This window comes from Ochotona curzoniae, unplaced genomic scaffold (assembly GCF_017591425.1).
Source record: "Ochotona curzoniae isolate NIBS_2020 unplaced genomic scaffold, NIBS_Ocur_1.0 scaffold_1852, whole genome shotgun sequence".
NCBI lineage: Eukaryota > Metazoa > Chordata > Mammalia > Lagomorpha > Ochotonidae > Ochotona > Ochotona curzoniae.
In genome coordinates this window covers 23,741,754-23,763,176 of record NW_024467087.1, presented here as the reverse complement: position 1 = coordinate 23,763,176, position 21,423 = coordinate 23,741,754, and the positions used below count along the sequence as shown (strand labels likewise).

Sequence of the window (21,423 nt, the reverse complement as noted above, 5' to 3'; positions counted from 1 at the left end):
TACACTGGGGTAAGTTTCTCTACATGAGATTTTGGATTTTGTAGCCCTCTGATTCCCAGTCCCTAGATCATTTTCTCATGACCTGAGAGCTTATAATGGTTCCAACAGGATACTGTGAACTCCTTTCTCCTTGAAATCTGAACAGGCTTTGCGCTGACAGAAGCACAACATGACTGCTTTGATCTGAAATATGACTTTTCCTCTTTGTCTGGTCAGATGCTGTCTTCAGACATGGATTTGTGATCTGTGAAAAGTAGAATCTAACAGTTACCCTGATACAGCAATCCTTAAATGCCTGTCACATCACAGTGCCTTTACATTTTCCTTCTCCCTAGCTGGGTTTTCTGATTTGTTATTTCTCTCATGGACCAGACCTGAAAGGAAATTTATAAGAGCAGCCAGCCGTTGCACAGTGCTTACCTGACTCCCCACTTCTAGCCTAAGTTAAAGGCATGGTTGGCTAGTATTTGTGTTTTTAAGATTTATCTATTTTTATTTGAGAGGCAGATTGAAAGAGAGAGAGAGAGACAGAGAGACAGAGAGACAGAATGTTCCATCCACTGGTTCACTCCTCAAGTGGCTACAATGCCCAGACCTGAGCCGATCCAAAGCCATGAGCCTATCCAAAGCCAAGAGCCAGGAGCCTCTTCCAGGTCTCCCATGTGGGTGCAGGGTCCCAAGGCTTTGGACTGTCCTCGACTGCTTTCCCAGGCCACAGGCAGGGAGCTGGATGCGAAGTGGAGCAGCTGGTACTAGAACCAGAGCCCTTGTGGAATGCCAGCACAACAGGCCGAGGCTTAAGCCACTGGAGTGGCTAGTCCTATACCCAAATCACTTAGGGAAAGTGGCTAAAATGCCCCTTCTATCACTGTTCAGTAGCACTTACCTTTGAAAAGAGGGGTGTTTTGGGTTTTTAGGTTTTTTTTTTTTTCCCGAGAGAACTTAGTTATTGCCACTATTTTGATGTATTTTCTCTGGTTCTCCCTTTAGTGCAAATGAGAAATGCTGCTTGTCCTCCATGCATTATCTTTCTGTGTACTTAAGGAGTCTTAGGTTACCTCTCAGCACTTCTTGCAAATTGCTTTCAGGAACGTGTTTAAGGAGCACTGGATGTGCACTCATAGAGGATCCCAATTTCTTAGTTGGCCTTTAAGTATCAGAGTGAGGCAGCTCATCCCTTGGCATACCAGCTTCATATTCATCTTCAGGCTTATTAGGCTCATGGAAGTGAAGAACTCACATCACAGATGCAGTTGGAGCATTCCACGGAACCACAGAGAGCCTTACATTGATTTTAATGGCATACCTGAAAGCCCACAAGTTCTAAAATGTGGCTCTAAATGTGCCACATTTTAACAATGTATGATAACAGTAGATTTGTCCATAGCTTACTAGGTATTTATTTTTAAAGTCCTTTAGGCTAAAACTCTGTTTTAACCTAGAAATAACAATAATAAAAAATATTTTCAACTTGCTTGCTGTACGGTGAGCATACAGCCAATGTTGCTGATTGGCTAAGGGAAATCTTCTCATATTTAGGTCTTCAAAATTCCAGAAAAATGTGTACTGTGAAAAATCTGTGCATGGATTTCAGTTGATTTCTGCACCACAACCCACTAATCCCACTTCCGTGTGTCTTCTGGGCGTACCCTCGTGCTAAGGAACACAGATAATGTGACAGAGGCTTTATAGACCTGGTTGGAGAGAATTTTCCTCCCAAATGATTAGGTCTTCAGCTTCTTGCTGTCAGTAGTGGGGAATTGCATTTTTTTAGTTGCCTGAAAGCTGCAGATCATCCAGAAAGACAACTTAGGTGCTGTCCAAGGTGGTCTCTGGCATGCCTGTGTCTGTGACTTAGGATGGAGAAGCCAGGTAGCCTTGGCCGTGTTCTTGTGCTCACGGATGCTTCTGAGTGTATGTGGTTGCATGTTGTTACATTCCAAGACTGCCTTCTGAGCAGTGACTGTGTTTCCTTCTTTTGCAGTGTATTTATGGAAAACCTGCAGGGTCTGTTTTCACCACAAACGCTTATGCCGTTGTCTCACATCATAACCAAAATCCCGAGTTCTACGATGAGGTAAAAGCATCATGATGTGACGTGTAGTAAATCCAATGCTTGCTCCTCATTTTCTCTCTGTGTCTTTTCCGTCCTTCTTATCTGCACTTGCCATCCCTGAATGTTTCATTTAGAGCAAACAGAGAATGTCACCGCGAAGCCAACGGCTACCTGCCTGCTTGGTGCCTTTTGATGACAGTGACAGGTCGCTCTCACATGTGAGGGACTTCTCAGACTCAGGATGCAAATGTAAGGAAACTGATGCCAGAATGTGGCAAGCGGCCTGGCCTTGCCAAGCTCTGGCACATGAATTAAGTCTCTATAATTTTTTTGAGCTTCTGTTCCCTCAGCTTTAAAATAAGCCATTCAGAAGAGAGGTGTTGACAGTTCTTGCACCTTTTTTGCCCATGTGGTTTTATGTAGTAGAGCTCAGCCTTGCCTGATAAAACACTTGTAGAGACACAGCCACACAGCTGGGACAACAGAGTCCGAGTGCGTAAGAACTACCACAGGATATGTGGACTCCTATATTTCACGCTTTCCTGAGCCTATCTATAACCCTTCTCTCCACCTTCCTTTCCCACTTCTCTTCTGTTTTTACATTTCTTTACATTCTAAAATGTTTTGCAGTGTTTGTGCCACAGCTTCTGTGGTGTGTCTGCATCTGGCTTTTCCAGACCTGTAGACTGCTAATTTTTGTTTGTGTTTGCTTTTGGATACAATTTAGCTGGTGCTGGACTCTCCCTACCCCCTCCCCCAAGTTTCCTCTCCTCCCCTTTGTTCTTCCCTCCAGTTTCACAATGTGTGTCTTTCGTGAATTTTCCCAAGTCCGTCATGCTGCTGCTGGAGTGTATCTCCCAACCATGAAGGAGGCTGTCAGTCATTGCATTATGGATTCATGCTTGTATCCTAGGGCCCTAATGTAGGTACAATGAGGATTAGATCTTCGTTATTTATAGGCAGTGCCAATAACAGTGATAAAAGGGACATTCATTGTCTCAGGTGATTACAAACAATCAGCCTCTTATGTTTGGTTGATTAATGAATTACATCACAAGATCTTGTTCCAGAAGGTATGGGTAAGTAACATAGAGTAAGATTCACATATACTATCCCTAGATTTGACATCATATTATCTTATTGCTATTGATTCCTGCGTATTTCCATGGAACAGGCATGGACATCCCAGGCCAGATATTGTGCAGTTTGTACTGCTCCATCTTCGTGTCCGCATTCTTGACCTGAGCTGAAACCACCCCACTGCCACTGTGACTTCCCCCAGGGACTCATGCTGATCTATAGAAGCCTCTGATCTTGCTTGCTTCTCTCTCTGTCTGATGGCCATGATTTTGCTTGGAGCAGGGAGGGGGGAGAGTAATGCCACACAGTTGCCACTGGGGGAGGATGCCTGCCCGTATTGATGTGCAACAGAGCATTAGATACCCAGATGGCCTGGATGCTGTGAATAGCCACATGCCATAGTGAAATATACTTACCACACACATGAGTTTTAACACAAAAGCCATGCCTCCTGTGAGTGGCAGTTGGGCCAGATGTCATCGCCAAGCCATTTAATACATGCACCTGGCCAACACCGGGTACTACTGCAAACTTGATCATGTGATGTCACTCACCTGCCTTGGTTTTAAGATGGTTAAAACGAGCAGGTTTTTAAATCATTCACCATTCATTGACTAGGGGCAGGGTGGAGACAGAGAAGGAGGAATAGAGAACAGTGTAAAGAGAGAGACTGATGTTCATCTATGCTATGTGGATATACTCCTATGCATTAGATCAATTAAATTTGTAATGTGTATAACTTGTGTTTTACATACCTCTGGGAATCATCGATTATAATCTTTCTGCTGAGTGCTGAGTATAAAATTGCTTCAGAAACTTCATTATAAGCCTTAATTTTGAATCAAATTGATGTGTCTTGAGTAAAAATTTTTCAGGTTTATATATATATATATGTATGTGTGTGTATATGTGTATATATATATAAAGTCGTGATTTTCTTCTAGAGAAATTTATGTAAATTGTGAATGTTATAGTGCCACAGTTTTTTTTTAATTTGAAGAACTTAATTTTTCTTCATGTAAAAGAAAGCAAAAACATAGAAACTTTATCCTTGCAAAATTAGCACACATCTTAAACAGAATGTGTATTTGTTAGCTCTGATTGGGTTTATACAGTGTCCCTGGGCTGTGGAGTTGTGGTTTTGATAAAATGTTTTTGAAGACTCCTGTTGCAAATTTGAATCCGGGAAAAATCCATGGGATTCTTCAGCAAAAGCCATCAAGCAGCCCTCGCAATTCAGGAGATAACTGTTGTCAAACTGAAAATGACCAGAGAAGCCTTTGGAATGTATTGATATGATATCTACTGCAGGGCCCCCTGGTTTGTGTGTAGGAAGCATTCTTGGAACATTATGCTGAAATGCAATAAAACGTCTTAACAGTCCAGCTTGATGATGATAAAAAAACAAAAATGTCATGTGGAGTTTGCTCTCGTTTCAGATGAAAATTGAGCTTCCCATTCACCTGCATCAAAAACATCATTTGCTTTTCACGTTTTATCATGTGAGTTGTGAAATCAACACAAAGGGAACTACCAAAAAGCAGGACACCGTTGAAACACCAGGTACGAGTGTGCCTTAAGTATCTGTCGTTGTTTGAGCATTTGGCCTAGTGGCTGCTAGCTGTTGGAGTATCCAGGCCTCATATCCGAATATCTAGGTGCTAGCCCTGCTTCTGGTTACCGATTGATATATCTCCTTGAAGTAGCAGTGATGACTTCAGTGACGGGGCTTCTGGCACCCATGGGGGAGACCTTGATGGAATTCTTGGTGCTTAGTTTTGGCTCCCCGGTCAGGGCTGTTGCAGGCATTTGACACGTAAACCAGCAGCTGGAAACTCTCTGTCTCCATTTCTCTTTTTCTGCTTCTCACAGAACTAAAATAAATTTAACGTTTTAAAAATAATAGTTTAAAAACAACTCTGCAGCTTTTTTCAAAATTTATTTATTGAAAGAGCAATAGAGAGAGAGAGAAGAGAGAACAATCTTTTATCTGTTGGTTTATGTCCCAAGTACAGCTTGCTGCCCATATCTTAATCCTTAGTCCCTGTACTCATGGTTCATTCATCTGAGGATCTCTGAAGTCTTGCTATCATCACATTATCAAATGTCATTCTTTAACACTTCACTAACATCTCTCTTCCTGGAAGTACTCCCTGATTTCCAGCGACTTATCCCTCCACCTACTAGATAACTTGATCTTCCCATGTTCACACTGCAAGGCTTCCTGTCTATTTAGTGTTGCAATTGCCTACAGAATGACTCTTTCCTCCTAGTACATCATACACTAACTGGAAATGAGATCTGTGTTTGAATCCCTGATCATATAATGTCTTAGAATTTTCGAGAACTTTTAACCCCATCAATGTAAAATTTTGGTCAAGGAGAGCAGCAGTCTGTAATTTGAAGAAGGGAAGTTAGATACTGCCCAGTTGCATTTCAAATAGCTGAAAATGGGGGCCAGCATTGTGGCACTTTGTTGTATGCTCTGCTTTTCATGCAGGTCTCTGTCGATGTGCCCAGGAAGGCAATGGGGGAAGGTGGCCTAAGTATTTGGGACCCTGCCACCAATGTGGGAGTCCTACAAAGAATTCCTGGCTCCTGGGTTCAGCATGGTCTAACCTCTGGCTATTGTGGCCTTTTGTGGAGTGAACCAGTGGATGGGAGCACTAACCCTCTCCCTCTCATTACATCTTCCTCTCTGTATAACACTGCCTTTTCAAATAAGTAAATAAATCTTAAAAAAAAAAAGGAAGGAAGAAAAGGAGGCATCTGATTGTGGAAAGCCTTTAATGTCAGTGGTTGGGTGGTTGGGTCTGATCTGATTCTGTCTCTAATAAAGAAGGAAGACTGGCAGTTAAAAGGCCATTTTAAAGGACCAACCAGGAAAGCAGGTCATTCTATGGCAGGACCAGGGAATAGAACAAAGGGCAGTCATGGAAGAAACACAACCTTCTTCTCATGTACAGGTTCTGCAGCCACACATTCTGCTGGCCATGAATGGGACATATATCCTCCCCGCTACCCCAAATTGTAACTGTACCTAACTTTTATTCTCCATATTTATTTCCTAAGCAATTCAGCATAACCACTATTTACATCACATTTCTATTATGTCTTATAAGTAGTACTGAGATGACTTGTGGTATATAGGAAGGTCTGTGCAGGCTATTTACAGTCAACACTGGGGTTTCAAACCTGAATGAATGGAAAGAGGGTGTTTGTCAGCAGCCAAAGTGTGAGTGCCTGTTTTTGGATTGATGCTGAGTTTGAGGTGCTAGTGAAGCATCTTGAGAGGAAGGGGTCCTTTTTGTGGATAGTTTGATCCTGTTATCTGTGCCCATAGAAATTTCAGTTAGTGCAGGGACCCTGAGGAATAAGGCAGAGTCCAACAGAACAGTGGGAACCCATATGTGGCCTCCTCAAAGGTAAATTATTCTTTCTTATCCAAATCCTAAACTAAAGTGGATGAGGTGTTCAATGCTGCACAAGATGGTTGTTGTATGCCATTCATCACCTTGAACTGCCTTTCTCTTGAGGTGCTTGCTGCCTTTGAACCAGTGGTCTGCTTGACATTGACCCCTTCTAGCTTCCAAGTGCTCCGTATGAGTTTTGACTAAAAGACATGATTGGCTCTGTTCTGATGAAATTGCAGTGTGAAAACTTTTGCCTAACTAACTCCACAGAGACAGGAAGTAGATACATGGCCAAGGGCTGGAGAAAGAGGGAAATGGGAACTTCCCCCTTTTCTAAGGGCCATGGGGTTTCTTTTAGGGATCATGAAAAAGTTTTGGAGCTGTGATAAAGACACAGGCTTGGCAATTACACTGAAAACCATTGGTTTCAGATACAAATTGTATTTAAACCGAAGAATAACAATAGGATGTCTTCTGTTTTCTGAGCTGGAGATCTGTTGTCCCTTGTCAGATGTGCAGTTTTGTGGTGCTTCTGTTCCTTCCCTCAGCTGTTTTTGGGAAACCCTGTCTGGAGTGGTACTACTAAAAAAAAAAAAATACCCTCCAGCTTCGTCTCGCAGTCTGCAAAAGCCATTTAGTCTACTTAGAGAAAGCCATTCTTTTGGCTTCTTTTAGAGAATGCAAGCATTTGGCAAGTGAAACACATAAACAAAAATATTCTAACCAGATTTTTGTTGACTTCGGCGCTCACAGTATAAAGTCACACGTGTGCACATGTGGACCTCGGCAAGAACTTGAGAGGATCAGAAAGCAGGGGCTTTACAAAGTACTCTCCAGCCAACAGCTCCTGTCATTTGCCAAAACTCAGTCCAGAGCAAGCGATTTTACAGCTGACTTATAAACACTTGAAACCCAGTGCGATCTCTATAATGGAAACACTGACACTGATCGACTGGGGCAACACAGATGGCTCTGGCATTGTTAGCTAAAACATGATGTGTTTGCTAATAGGAAGCCAAGAGGCCCTTAAAGGGAGGGTAAAATTGTTGACAAATGTACAGATTGGGGAAAATCTCTTGGTGGCATCCAGTCATAAACACCATGCTGTGGTCTCCTCTTACACCTCTCTTGTCTATAATCAGGAAAACCAAAGACTTAGTACTGCAATTGCCCAGCATAAACCTGGAGTGTAACTTTGAATTGTGACTTTACCCTAGGGGTCACCATAAGAATTTGGAACATGTAAGAGTGAACACGAGGGATCTAAACCTTTTAAAAGCTAAATCTACTCCCAAAATATTCCCCCAGATTTTAAGATAATGATGTTGAGGCACTTTTTAACATTTGTAAGCTGTTTCCCATATTATTTCACTCTATTCCTTCAACTCTTTGGGATGAAAAGACTGCTGTTACTATTTTCTTCTTTTTTTAAGATTTATTTGTTTTTGTTGGAAAGGCAGATCAGATTTATGGAGAGAAGGAGAGACAGAGAGAAAGTTTGTCTGCTGGTTTACTCCCCAAGTGGCCGCAAAGGCCAGAGCTGAACTGATCCCAAGCCCCCAGCCAGGAACTTCTTCCAGGTCTCCTACACGGGTGCAAGGTTTCAAGGCTTTGGGCTGTCCACTGTTTTCCCAGGCCACGGGCAGGGAGCTGGATAGGAAGTGGAGCAGCTGGGACTTGAACCAGTGCCCATATGGGATCCTGGAGCTTGTGAGTGGATGATTAGCCAATTCAGCCATTGATCCTGGCACTGTTGTTGCCATATTCATGGTTAAAGAGATAGAATGATGTTCATTTCCCAGGCCTCTGAGGCCGCACCACTATACTCCCATGTACAGATCCCTGGAAACATCATTACTATGCCCTGCCCTGCAACTGTCAGACATTTGTGGCACTAGCTCCATTTACTGGTTTGTTTCTCGTCATTGTTAATTGCCTTGGCAGTTGGCTTCGCCTGGGTGCCTTTACTGAAGGATGGTAGAATCATCACACTTGAGCAGCAGCTGCCAGTTTCGGCTAATCTTCCCCCAGGCTACTTGAACGTGAACGAGCCAGAATCAAGAAGGGTAGGAAAATCTTTGTGTTTGTTGATGTGATCATGTCTAAATATTTTTAAAATAGAACATTCTTGGTCTAGTTTGTCCATTTAAGATGACGGTGCACAAAAAATGTGGTTTGAGGTACAGCTGTGGTCCACAATAAAGAAAAATATGGAGAGAATGCATGTTTATCATGTCTGGCAGTGTGACAGACCTATTTTATCCCCATTGATTCTAACAGTGATTTTTTTTTCAAAATGTATTTTAATTTTGTGCACTATTTCAAATTTTTCATTTGTTTGAGTAATTCACTTACAGTGTAACTTACAAAGTGTTAGTCTGGCAACAATTCAAAATTTAAAATGACTTAGGATACTTTTATTTAAGATGTGGGTTATTTTCTCTAGTAATCTCTTTTGTGTGAAATGGGCACATTTGTTCCTGGGTAAAGATTGACACTCTGAAAGGTGTTGGGTCGTTCATGTGTCCATTGCTTTGTCATAGAAGCTCCACTTTCTGTTCACAGCAATCAAATGTGGATATCAAGTGGGTAGATGGTGCCAAGCCATTGTTGAAGATTAGAAGCCACTTAGAGTCTACTGTGTATACTCAGGTAAGTTGTATAACCTAGCTTTTGTCAATTTCCATGCTATACAGTATGATTCCTGTTTAAAATGGACTGTATTTGATTTCAACATCCTTAGAGAAGTGGCATGTAAGATTTTTCTATTAACTGTAACATCATCCTAGCTCCCAATTCTACAGTTCTTGAATTACAAAATCCCTTTGTCCCCTGCAGCTTGATGGGAGCCTACACTACTCATTGTAGAGGAATATCAAAATTGTCATCTCCATTTGGTAGATGAAGATGCTGGGATTCCATCAGGTTAGGTGACTTAGCCGGGAACACACAGTAATAACTGGGGGTACCGAGTCAGAATGCACATTCCTTAGGATTCCAGTTCCTGATGAGCCCTAACTGTCTACAGTATCAGTGTACGTTAATTCCTTGTAGAATGTTGGATGCATCCCCTAAGAAAGTGAGCGTTGAAAGCCCTGTGGCTGCCTTCGCTTCACCTGTTAGCTCAGACCTCTCTTCCTGTCCATTACAGTGGAGGATCACCTCAGTTTCATAGAGCACACTAGGCAGAAAATGAATTCAATGAACGTTCGGGTATTTGGGTATACATGTGCGTAGGGACATGTCCTCCGAGCCAGGTTTTGCTGCGTTGTGGGGTACTCAAGAAGGCTTGGGAACACAGACAGCTGCAGCTGCTGAGTCTGACAACGGCATCTCAGATAACAGGGTTTTTGCAAAACGCAGGAGGAGAGCGCGTGCACGTGATGGCAATGAATCCAGTCTCATATGGCTGTTTCCATCTGTGTTCCAGGATCTGCATGTGCACAAATTCTTCCATCATTGCCAGCTGATTCAGTCAGGATCCAAACAAGTTCCAGGCGAGCTCATTAAATATTTGAAGGTAAATGCAAGAGTCTCTTTCTGTGAAGGGTTGATTTTTCCTGGCACTGTGATATCACCTTTTGACATGAAAAGCAGAACCCAATGGATTCTTTTGATTGTCTACACTCAGGAGAATACTTTGTCGTATGCATTTGCCCTCAAGGAACTGTTTAGATGCGCATGGCACAATTGCTTGCTATGTTAGGACGAAAGTTTGGGTGCAGAAGTTCATATCATGGTTTTTTTTTTTAAGATTTATTTTTTTTTTTAATTGGAAAGTCAGATATACAGAGAGGAGAGATAGAGAGGAAGATCTTCCGTCTAATGGTTCACTCCCCAAGGGCCGCAATGGCTGGAGCTGAGCCAATCCAAAGCCAGGAGCCAGGAGTTTCTTCTGGGTCTCCCACGTGGGTGCAGGGTCCCAAGGCTTAGGGCTGTTCTCGACTGCTTTCACAGACCACAAACAGGGAGCTGGATGAAAAGCGGGGCCTCCGGGATTAGAGCCAGTGCCCATATGGGATCCCGGCACATGCAAGGCAAGGACTTTAACCATTGTGCTATCGCACCAGGCTCGTGTTTTTTAATCTCATGAAAATGTTTTACTTCCACTTCATAAATGGGTTTTTGAGGTCTCTTCTTTTCCTGCTGACTGCCCAGTAAAGGCGAGGGAAGCAGTGAATTCCTTTTGCTGGGAATGAAATGGGAACTGGCTCTTGTATCCACGAAAACACAGACAATCAAAAGGACTAGCTAAAGAGAGCAAAGAAGTGTGTTTTCAGCACATTGCACAGGGGACAGGAGACCCATATTTTCTGACATGTGTCAGTTTACTCCCACTGTGCTGGGACTGTATGCTTGTTGTCACACACTTAGTCTTTGGATTATGGGTTTAGTGGCTTAGCTAGGAAAAGCGCGTGGGGACTTGGAGCTGTAAAGGAGACCTCTGCAAACCTTCCCTTTAGATATATGGCAGTACTGCATGATAGTCTTAGGAAACAAACATGTTTTGTTTCTCCCTGAGAGGTGGTAAGACATGAAATAAAATGCGTGAGCTCTGGAAGTAGAGAATGGGGTTCTGTCTCGGCTCTGTCAGGTACTGGTTCTGTGATGAACCTTGGCTAAGCTCCTGAACTTGTTAGAGTCTTCCTTTCTTTCTCTGTTGCTTGGGCATAGCAGTGGTTACCTATCTTGCAAGGTAGTTCCGAGGCTTGAATGGAATGGAAGATGTGCCCTGTTGTAGTCATCCATGGCACAGCTCTTTCTTGAGCACTTCCTGTAGGGCAGCTGTTGTAAGGGCCGGAAAATGTAAGCAGAGAAAGCCAAGCATGTTCTCATTGTCAGGGAGTTTGCTCTCTTTTGGAGACACACATTAAATACCTAAAGGAATAAACGCGTATGTCATGTAAGGCAGTAAAAAAGGGTTCTGAAGAAAACCAAAACAGTAGCATTGAATGAAGTGTGAGGAGGCATGAAAAAGAATGAAGCTGGCTTCAAGTGCTCAGATGAGGTTTCTCTGGAGAACGGACATTTGAGCAGAAACCTGAAGGCAAGAAAGGAGCGTAGAGATTTCCGGGGGGACAGCTGGGAGCCGTTGCCAAGGTTAGGGTTAGTACATGCAAGGAGCAGCACCATCCCCAGCACTGCTGCTGCAGAGGTATGCAGTGTCTTGGCCAGTAGCTGAGGAGCTGGGCTGATTAAGAAGTTTGAATTTATTCCAAGTGAGATAAGAAGCTTTGCAAGACTTTGAACGAAGGAGTGACACATTGTGACATGATTTTTGAAGTATCACTCTGTTTAGCCACGTAGAAACTACTCCATTGGAAGACCAGGAAAAGGGAGAGAGCAGCTATGGTTCTTTTGCATTTTTGTTTAAATTGTATTTATTTTCATTGTATCTGAAAGGCAGTGAGAATTCCCATCTGTTTCTTCATTCCCCAAATGCTCAGGAGTCTCTGGGTCTCCCATGTGGCTGGCAAGGACGCAAGTCCTTGAACCATCACTTGCTACTTCCCAGGATGAACATTGCAAAAAGCTGGGTCAGAAATAAGAGCCAGAACTGGTACTTTGATGTGGAGTGTGGGCATCCCAGGTGGCACCTCAGCCACTGCAATAAATGCTCAGCCCTATTGCTCTTGATTTTCATAAAGAAGCATAATAGTCATCTAACACTAAGATCCTTTTGTTGGATGACGTCTAGGACGACATCAGTTATGCGTGTGGATTTGGATACTTTGCCTGTTAGGGGCATTGTCTTTTTATTCTAATCAGGACGCTTTAAAAAAAAAGATTTATTTATCTTTTTGGAAAGTCATATATATACAAAGAACAGAGACAGAAAGATCTTCTATCAGCTGATTTATTCCCCAAGTGGCCACAATGGCTGAGGCTGTGCCGATCCAAACCCAGGAGCCAGGAGCCTCTTCTAAGTCTCCCATACAGGTGCAGGATCCCAAGGCAAAACATCCTCGACTGCTTTCCCAGGCCACAGGCAGGGAGCTGGATGGGAAGTAGAGCAGCCGGGACACGAACCGGCACCCATATGGGATCCTGGCGCATGAAAGGCAAGGACTTTAACCACTGGGCTACCACGCTAGGCCCAGGATGTTTTTTTAAAAGTGTTAGCAGACTTAAGTGGATCAAAATGTCATTTTCATATACCTGTTTTTTTAAATGAAAGAAAATTACTCAGACTTGTATTTTTCAGAGTGGAATTTCAGATATTTTTGTGACATATGCTCGCCCTCTAGTGGCAGTGAGTTAACTACTGTGTGACTTCAGAAATAGCCAACATTTCTTGTACATGAATGGAATTGACATCTTTGGATTTGATTATTTATAGCCTTGGTCTATATTCCTATTGAACTCTGATCTTTCTATGTTTTACTTGTTAAACCCTTTATTTAGTGGAATGTTATGCCTTTGAGTATAAAGTAAATAAAGAATGTGATCGCAAAAATTAAAACAGGAAGAGAGCAAGTAAGGGAAGGTATCGTTATGTTCTTTAACTTGTAGCTATGAACAATATAAATATGTTCCCTTTACACTGACAAAATAGAAAGTAGCCAGTCACATTCAGGTTATAGCTGGAGGGCCCAGCATGATAGCATAGTGGTTCAAGTCTTTGCCCTGAACGTGCCAAGATCCCATACAGGCGCTGGTTCTAATCCCAGCAGCCATGCTTCCCTTCCAGCTCCCTGTCTACGGTCTGGGAAAGCAGTGGAGGATGGCCCGAAGTCTTGGGACCCTGCATCCGTGTGGAAGACCTGGGAGAAGTTCCTGGATCCTGGCTTCAGATTGGCTCAGCTCCTGCCGTTGCGGCTGCTTGGGAGAGAATCATAGCAGGGAAGATCTTCCTCTCTGTCTCTCCTCCTCTCTGTATATCTGACTTTCCAATAAAAAAATTTTTTAAAAAAGATTATAGCTGGAAAGAACTCCAGACATTTTTTAAAAAAAGATTTATCTAATTTTTATTGGAAAGGCAAATTTACAGAGAAGGAGAGACAGAAAGAAAGATCTCTGTCTGCTGGTTCTCTCTCCTAGTGGCTGCAATGGCTGGAGCTGAGCTAATCTAAAGCCAGGAGCCAGGAGCTTCTTCCAGGTCTCCCACGCGGGTGCAGGGTCCCAAGACTTTGGATCATCCTCCACTGCTTTCCCAGACCACAGTCAGGGAGCTGGATGGGGAATGGAGCAGCCAGGATACAAACTGGTGCCCATATGGGATCCCAGTGTTTGCAAGGCAAGGATCCAGCCACTGAGCCATCGTGCTGGGCTCTCCAGATATTTTTATTAACAGATAAGGAACCAAAAGCAGTGAGAAGTGACTTTGCCTACAACCATTGAGCTGATTAACAGCAGAGCTAAGCCACAGCTGTGCCATTTGTCTCTTGCTACCTAGACACCTGGCTGTCTGTTGTCCTTAAATGACTTCATTTGATAGTTCACATAACATAATATCTATTTAGCGAGCTCTTATTATGCAGATAGATGTATTCCTAAATGCTGTGGGTCTTGTGGAGAATAACTTAATGGTCATATTAAGTTATTACAACCCAGCCGCAGATAGGACAACATAAGTTAAATGGTAGTATGTCAGTCATACAAAACCATATGTGATTCAGTGTCAATGATACAGGGTATCACTGTGAAACCATTGCCCGCCAGAAGGCATCCATAATTAACCTCTCCTTGGTTCTTTATTCACTCACTTGTTTTGTAATTCATTGGATATCTCTTTTGAGCAGCTAGTATGGACCAGACACTTTTCTAGGTTCTTGGAAGAGGTGGGAAAAATTTGGAGTCCATACTTGTTTGAGTTAGGGAACAGAGATGATAAATAAACACTTTTAGATAGAGATTAATGCTGAGAAGGAAATCAAGTGGGTTGGAGCCGGCACAGTGTCATAGCAAGCTAATCCTCCGCCTGCATTGCCAGTATCCAATGTGTGTGCTGGTTCTGTTCCCAGCTAATCTACTTTCGATCCAGCTCTCCACTTATTACCTGGGAAAGCAGTGGACGATGGCTCAAGTCCTGGGATCCTTACCCCCATGTGGGAGACCAAGAAGAAGCTCCTGGCTTCAGGTTGGATTGGCTCAGCTCCAGCCATTGAGGCCATTTGGGAAGTGAACCAGTGAATGGGAGAGCTCTTTCTTTTCTTTCTCTGTAAATCTTCTTTTAAAATAAAAATGAATAAGTTTTTAGAAAAGAAGATCAAGTATGTTAATGACCTGTGACTTTACCAGGAGAACTTTCTAGATAGAGTTGTCAGCGAAGGTGCTTCTCAAGCAATGACAAGAAGAAAGTTTTAGGTGACGAAGCTGTGTGAAAGGATACCAACGCATTGCAGCAAATAGAGACACCTTCTATTGGTACATTCGTGGCAGAGCAAGAAAAGGCACTATTAGTGGGAGTTCAGTAAGCAGGCGGGGAGTGGGGGAGTGCATGGCGTGAGTTGACTTTTGAAGAGAGAGACGTGGGGATACGTGTTGGAAGCCCATGCCAGTTTGACAGTTCTTCACTCGTGGCGGTGGTTGGTTTGGTATTGTCTTGAACAAATGGGAGAGCGCGATGTTTAGTTTGCATTTCAAAAAAGAATCCTGGGTGTTAAGAAGAAATCAGACTAGCAGAAGGATGCAGGAGCAGGGGGCTCTGCTGTGGTCTGAAGCCTTTCTGGTGTGCCTGACTCTCCTCCACACTCAGGTGCCTCTTCCCTTGTGCTCTCTGTGTGTCCCACTCTCATACGGTGTGCTGTTTGTATCACACTGATTGAGTTCTGTGTGTTTATACTGCACTGATGCATGGCGGTAATCATTTTTGTTTGCAGTGTGCATGTGTGTGTGCGCATGTGTGGCAATTAGGAATTTATTTGGTACACATTTATTGAATGAAAAAATGAAGGGTTCGCTGAACTTGTCTTGGAAGGGTGTAAGAGCTGTGAATCAAGGCACAAAGGTAAGAAGTTTATGATACATCCAAGGAACACTGAAGAGACCAGTTGGACCTTGTAAAGACTGGTAATGAAGTAGTAAGGTTGAGAATGTAGCCTGCATTTGAACTAACAGGATTTACTATTCTAGGTTATATTTTCTCAGCTTCTGTACTGTTGGCATTTTGGCAGGATGGATCTTTGTTGGGTTGCTGTCTGCTGTAGTTGTAGGGAGTTGAGCAACACTTCTTGACCCTAGCCACTAGATGTCAGTAGTGACAACCAAAAAAGTCTTCAGGCATTGCTGGATCTGTTGGCAGGGGAAGACAGGATGAAGCAGCCCATGTTGGAGATCCACTGCCCCTGGGAATAGGAGGCATCAAAAATATCTTGGGAGGAGAAACCTTGAGCACTTTTGTCAGAAAATGAAGTTAAAAGATACATTTATTTTGATGTAATTTTTTTGAAATCCACACTCCCACAAACTTTGAAAACTGCAGATCATTTATATAATTGCTACATTTGAGCCATTGCCTAGGATAGAGTTCTTTTGAATTCAACCCTGGCAAATTTGGTGATCGAATTTGATTTGTTGGATCAGATTTTATTTAATAAGTCAAAGATGGCTATTCAGGACTCTCAGTAAAAGCAAATAGCAGTTATCCTCGCCATACCTCCTCATCTTGATTCCTGTTCCCAGAAAAAGACACTCACAGCCTGAATCCCTGCCTGGCCAAAGGATGTCAAGTGAAGTGTAATAGGGAGATTTTCAGTCTAGCATTCGAGGAACGTTCATTGGGAAGTGGGCATTGAATGTACTAGCAGGAAAAATTGTTCAGATTCCTATTAGAAAACCATGAGGCTGTTTTCGTTCTAGATGACACAGTCCTGAAAGGCAGTGGTGGTGGGCAGATGGAAAGAGAAAGGGGGTACAGGAAGGAAAAGCTGCAAGTGCAGCCGCTTGCTTAAGCTCCTGATCTTGCCCTGCGCATCTGACGGAAGAGAAGATGCACAGATGCCTAAGCGATTGTTCCGAGATGACTCCCATGTAGTTGGTGATTGCTGCGAAAGGTTACACATGGGAAGTTGGGGCAGCAGACAGGGAGGCAGAGGTTCAGGATGCGTTCCCGAAGCACAGACTCTTCATTTCTCTGCCGCACTCACAGAGGCTGCTCGGGCTGGTTGGTTTGCTTTTTTTTTTTTTTTTTTTTTTTGGATTAGCTGAGTGAGTGAGTAAGGTTGGAGAGGACAGAAAGCAGAAGAGATTTCAACAAAACTCCACTGTTTATGTTCTTCCTGGAAACACACACACACACACATTTCTTTCCTGGTATTTTTTATCACACCTTGTCTCAGAGACAGTGTTAGCACTTTGAGGAAATGTATTATGAAGGTGTTAGAATGCAAAGATCCCCAAGTTCTGTAATGATGCCAGTGTAGAACCACGTGTGCATAGATGTGCACTTCAGTGGAGCTGTCATCATGTCACCAACGGGTAAGCTGCCGCTGGCAGTGCAGGCATTTCATGGTGCAGCAGCAGTTTAAGTCCAAGCTGCCCTACTTGCAGTCCAACTCCAAGCTGATGAGTCTGGGAAGGCAGCAGAGGGCGGCTCCAGTGCTTGGGCCCCTGCCACCCAGGTAGGACACGCGGATGGAGTTCTTGGCTCCTGGCTTTGGCCTGGCCCAGGCCTGGATGTTGCAGTCCTCTGGGAGCTGACCTGGAGGATGGAAGAGCTCTCTGTGTTTCTGTCTCTGACTCACTGCCTCTCTTTCACTTTCCCCCCTTCTTTCTGTCATTCTGCTTTTTAAAATAAATAAGTATTCTTTTTTTTTCTTTTTTCTTTTTCAAGATTTATTTTTATTGGAAAGTCAGATTTACAAAGAAAAGGAGAGACAGAGAAAAAGATCTTGTCTGCTGAGCTACTCTCCAAGTGGCTGCAACAGTTGCTGCTGAACTGATCTGAAGCCAGGAGCCAAGAGCCAGGAGCTTCTTCCAGGTCTCCCACACAGGTGCAGGGTCCCAAGACTGCTTTCCCGGGCCACAGGCAGGGAGCTGGATGGGAAGCAGAGCAGCCAGGACATGAACTGGTACCCACATGGGATCGCAACATGTACAAGGCAAGGATTTAGTCACTAGCCTATCACCCAAGGCCCTACAGGCTCTTTTCTATCAGAACAACTTGGCGAAGCCAAGAGTGTCTTACTGCTTGACCAGCAAGGATTGTTTTCACCCAGGGTTTCTTTCTTTCTTTTTTTTTTTTAATTTTTTTTTATCTTTTTATTTTTTTATTGTTGTAGTATTCTTTTTTTAAAGATTTATTTATATTTATTAGAAACTCACATTTTTTTACAGAGAGAAGGAGAGATAGAGATATTGCATTTGCTGGCTCACTCCCCAAGCAGCCTCAATGGCCAGAGTTGAGCTGATCCAAACCCAGGAGCCAGGAGCTTCTTCCGGGTCTCCCACGTGGGTGCAGGGTCCCAAGGCTTTGGGACCATCCCTAACTGATTTTCCAGGCTACAAGCAGGGAGCTGGATGGGAAGTAGATTAGCTGGGATATGAGCTGGTGCTCATGTAGGATCCCAGTGCATGCAAGGCAAGGACTTTAGCCACTAGGCTACTGTGCTGGGCCCATAAATAAGTGTGCTTTAAAAAAAGAAGAAAAAAAGCAGTACTAAGTTTTGAAACCTGCTTAAGTTCTTACTAGGTTAGCCAGTAGCTCACATTCCCCTGTGAAACAGTGTCGAGTGCTAATTGACGTGTCTGCTAACTACTGAATCTATCCACCCCCAACCCCAGAGATGAGTGGTTCTTTTTGTTGAAGATTTATTTTCATATATTTGAAAGAAGGATGGTGCCAGGGAAGAGAGAGAGAGAGATCTTCCATTCACTGGTTCATTTATTCACTCCCTAACTGGTTGCAGCTGCCAGATTTGGACCAGGCCAGAACCAGGAGCTAGGAACTCCATGCAAGTCTCCTACTTGGGTGGCAGGGGCTCAAGCACTTGGGCCATATTCCACTGCTTTCCCATGCTGATTAGCAGGAGCTGGATCAGGAGCAGTACAATTGGAACTCATGCAAGTACTCTGGTATGGAATGCCAGTGTTCCAAACGGTGGGCTAACCTACTGTGCTACAATGCCAGGCCCCTGCAAAGTGTTGGTTTACAAAGTGTCGGTTAACAAAGTGTCGGTTATCTTTTTTCCAAGACCTGTTTATCCCAATTATAATATCATCTTCAGTAAAGTACTTCATAATAAATAACCCACCAACATCTGAGCACTGAAAAAGTATATAGTTTAGTCACAAAGCATTGTCCCCTGTCTCATGAAGCCCACATTTAAGCAAGCTTGTATTCTGGTCAATGCATTTGTAATTGCTTAAATTTTTTTTGTTGTTGTTTCACCTATGTAACATCATAGTTCTGCGTATTTTCATAACTAATAATGACTTATTTCAGTGTTTGCATGCCATGGAGATCCAAGTCATGATACAGTTTCTACCTGTAATTCTTATGCAACTCTTTCGAGTACTTACAAACATGACCCATGAAGATGATGTTCCTATCAACTGCACCATGTGAGTGAGTTCTGGTGTTACAAGACCAAAATATCTGATTGATTAAAGATGTTTTGTTTTTCTTTTTTAAAGGAAATGTTCATTGCTACTAACTTTCCTCTTAGAACTGTTTTTACTGCATCCCGTCTGTTTGATATATTGTGTTTCCATTGTCCTTTATCTCAAGGTGTTTAAAAAGTTCCCTAATGATTTCTTTTTTGACCCATCAGTTGTTCAGGACCCATCCACATATTTTTACATTTTCCACAGTTCCTCTTGTTATTGATTTCTAGTTTCTTACCATTGTGGATGGAAGCAATGCGTGATATGATTTCACTCTTTTAAAATTTGTTAAAGCATCTTTTGTGGCCTCATACATGGTTTATCTTGGAGAATATTCCATGTGCATATGACAAGAATATGTATTTTCTCATTGCTGGAAGAAAGATTCTGTGTGTCTTTTAGGTCCATTTGATCTATAGTCCAGTATTTTCTTACTTTCTAATGCATTCATTATTGAAAGTGGAATGTTTAGTAGAATAACAGTCTCTTGCTGTTTTATATTTCCATTTCTCCATTTATGTTCATTACTATTTGCTTTGTATAATTAGCAAGAAAAATATGCAAGTTCCTATTGAATGTTTTTCAATGGTATAAATGTTCTGTACTTACATCATCTTATATGGTATCCTTGTGTGGCTATCGAGCACATGGACTTTGGGTAATTTGTCTCAGTAACTGTCTTTTTAACTGTGTTTCATTTTAACCAGTTTGAATAGTCACATCTGAGTAGTAGCTCTTGTGTTGGACAGAACACGATCCTACGCCACTGCCTTTTATTAGAAAGAATACAGAGTATTATTTTTATATTATAAGATATATTGCATAGTAGATTGTGGAAATGCCCTTGAATTTTGAAGTTAAGGCAGGAGAATTCAGAAGTATTATGAGCTCAATGCTAGGTGTTTCTGGTTTTGCCACCTCAGCTGGGCCATAACCTCCCAACACCAGGCCTCAACTCGCACACACCTACACATCTTCTGCTCTTGCCTGCTTTGGAGTTTGATCTGGCTGAAAATTTAAGATGCACTGCTCTAGTCCAGTGAGTCTCAAAGTATGCTTCCTTGATCACCAGTGTCAATATCACCTGGGAGCTTAATAGAAACCCTAATGGTGACCTGGAAAATCAGAACCTTTGGAAGATAGGTCTGGTGGTCTTCTGACAAATCCCTCCCTCTGGTGATGCTGATGTACACTCAACTCTGACAGCCGTTGCTAGCCTCTTTAATTTTATTCATCTCCTATTTCAGCTCATATCACACCTGTCCTGTTTCTCCCTTCCACTCTTTCCCCACACTCTGTCATCTGTTAACATGCTTTGCATTGTTTATCTCTCTGTTCTTTTGCGTTTATTCTCACTAGAGGTATTTTGATTATTACTTTCCTTGAGGTCTTAGACCATACCATAGGATGTTTGAACCAGAAAATATATTTCCCAGTCCCAGAATATAGCAGGTGCTAAAATCTATATAATTTATTTTATATAGTCTTCTCACTTTGAATTGTGTAGGCAATGTAAGGTGCTTTTAGGGTAGGGCACAGTGGTCTTATTTAACAAACAAACTGGTCATTCACTGTCGCAGGGCATGCTGACTTTCATGAATGTCATTTCAGGGTCCTTTTACATATCGTATCGACATGCCATGAAGAAGGCTTGGAGAGTTATTTAAGATCCTTCATCAAGGTTCGTGCAGTCAGCTTTCTTTCTGGGTGGTTGGTTTTCTGAGAAGATCGCACCTTACAGTTCATTTCCTTTCTTTGTAGTATAGTTTCCGACCTGAAAAACCAAGTGCTCCTCAATCACAGCTGATACATGAAACTCTGGCTACTACTATGATAGCAATATTGAAACAGTCTGCAGATTTTTTAGCAATAAACAAACTGCTAAAGGTAAGGACATGGGACACAGCCAGGGACCAACGCAGTTCCCGAAGGGCTTGTTTCATGCCTTCTCATTTCAGCTCTAGTCGTCGTACCACTTCAAACATGAGTCCTTATCCTGACGTCCTCTACAGAAGCTTCTTCACCCTCCCTACTTGCACCCTGCCCTCAGACAAATGCATAATGGAAATTTCCACTGGGTGAGCCTGAGTTAGAGTCTTATATCCGTCTCAGCACAATTCTGTGATGTAGGGCCAGAATTTTGGCATCTCTGAGCCTCCGGTTCCTCATTTTTCAAATTTAAATCAAGTGGCATACTCAATAAATGGTAGCCCTTATTAACATCATTATTTTCATTATTTATTCTATTGGTACAGTTTTGGATATCTTGGGATGTATGTGCTTGAGGCCTCCCTCTACCCCTCACAAGGCAGGCAAGTCCCAAGCTGC

The 21,423-nt window shown here is 42.7% G+C and overlaps 1 protein-coding gene across 3 annotated transcripts in view; it reads left to right on the top strand.

The window, feature by feature from the left end:
- DOCK11 (dedicator of cytokinesis 11) overlaps positions 1-21,423 on the top strand; it is a 192,875-nt gene that overhangs the window by 93,667 nt on the left and 77,785 nt on the right. For all 3 annotated transcript variants that reach the window (XM_041000112.1, XM_041000111.1, XM_041000110.1), the window contains exons 19-26: positions 1,985-2,077; positions 4,576-4,699; positions 8,494-8,615; positions 9,115-9,201; positions 9,980-10,069; positions 18,935-19,053; positions 20,707-20,776; positions 20,857-20,982. In XM_041000112.1, coding sequence (XP_040856046.1) covers positions 1,985-2,077; positions 4,576-4,699; positions 8,494-8,615; positions 9,115-9,201; positions 9,980-10,069; positions 18,935-19,053; positions 20,707-20,776; positions 20,857-20,982 — 831 coding nt within the window. The remainder of the gene's footprint in view (positions 1-1,984; positions 2,078-4,575; positions 4,700-8,493; positions 8,616-9,114; positions 9,202-9,979; positions 10,070-18,934; positions 19,054-20,706; positions 20,777-20,856; positions 20,983-21,423) is intronic.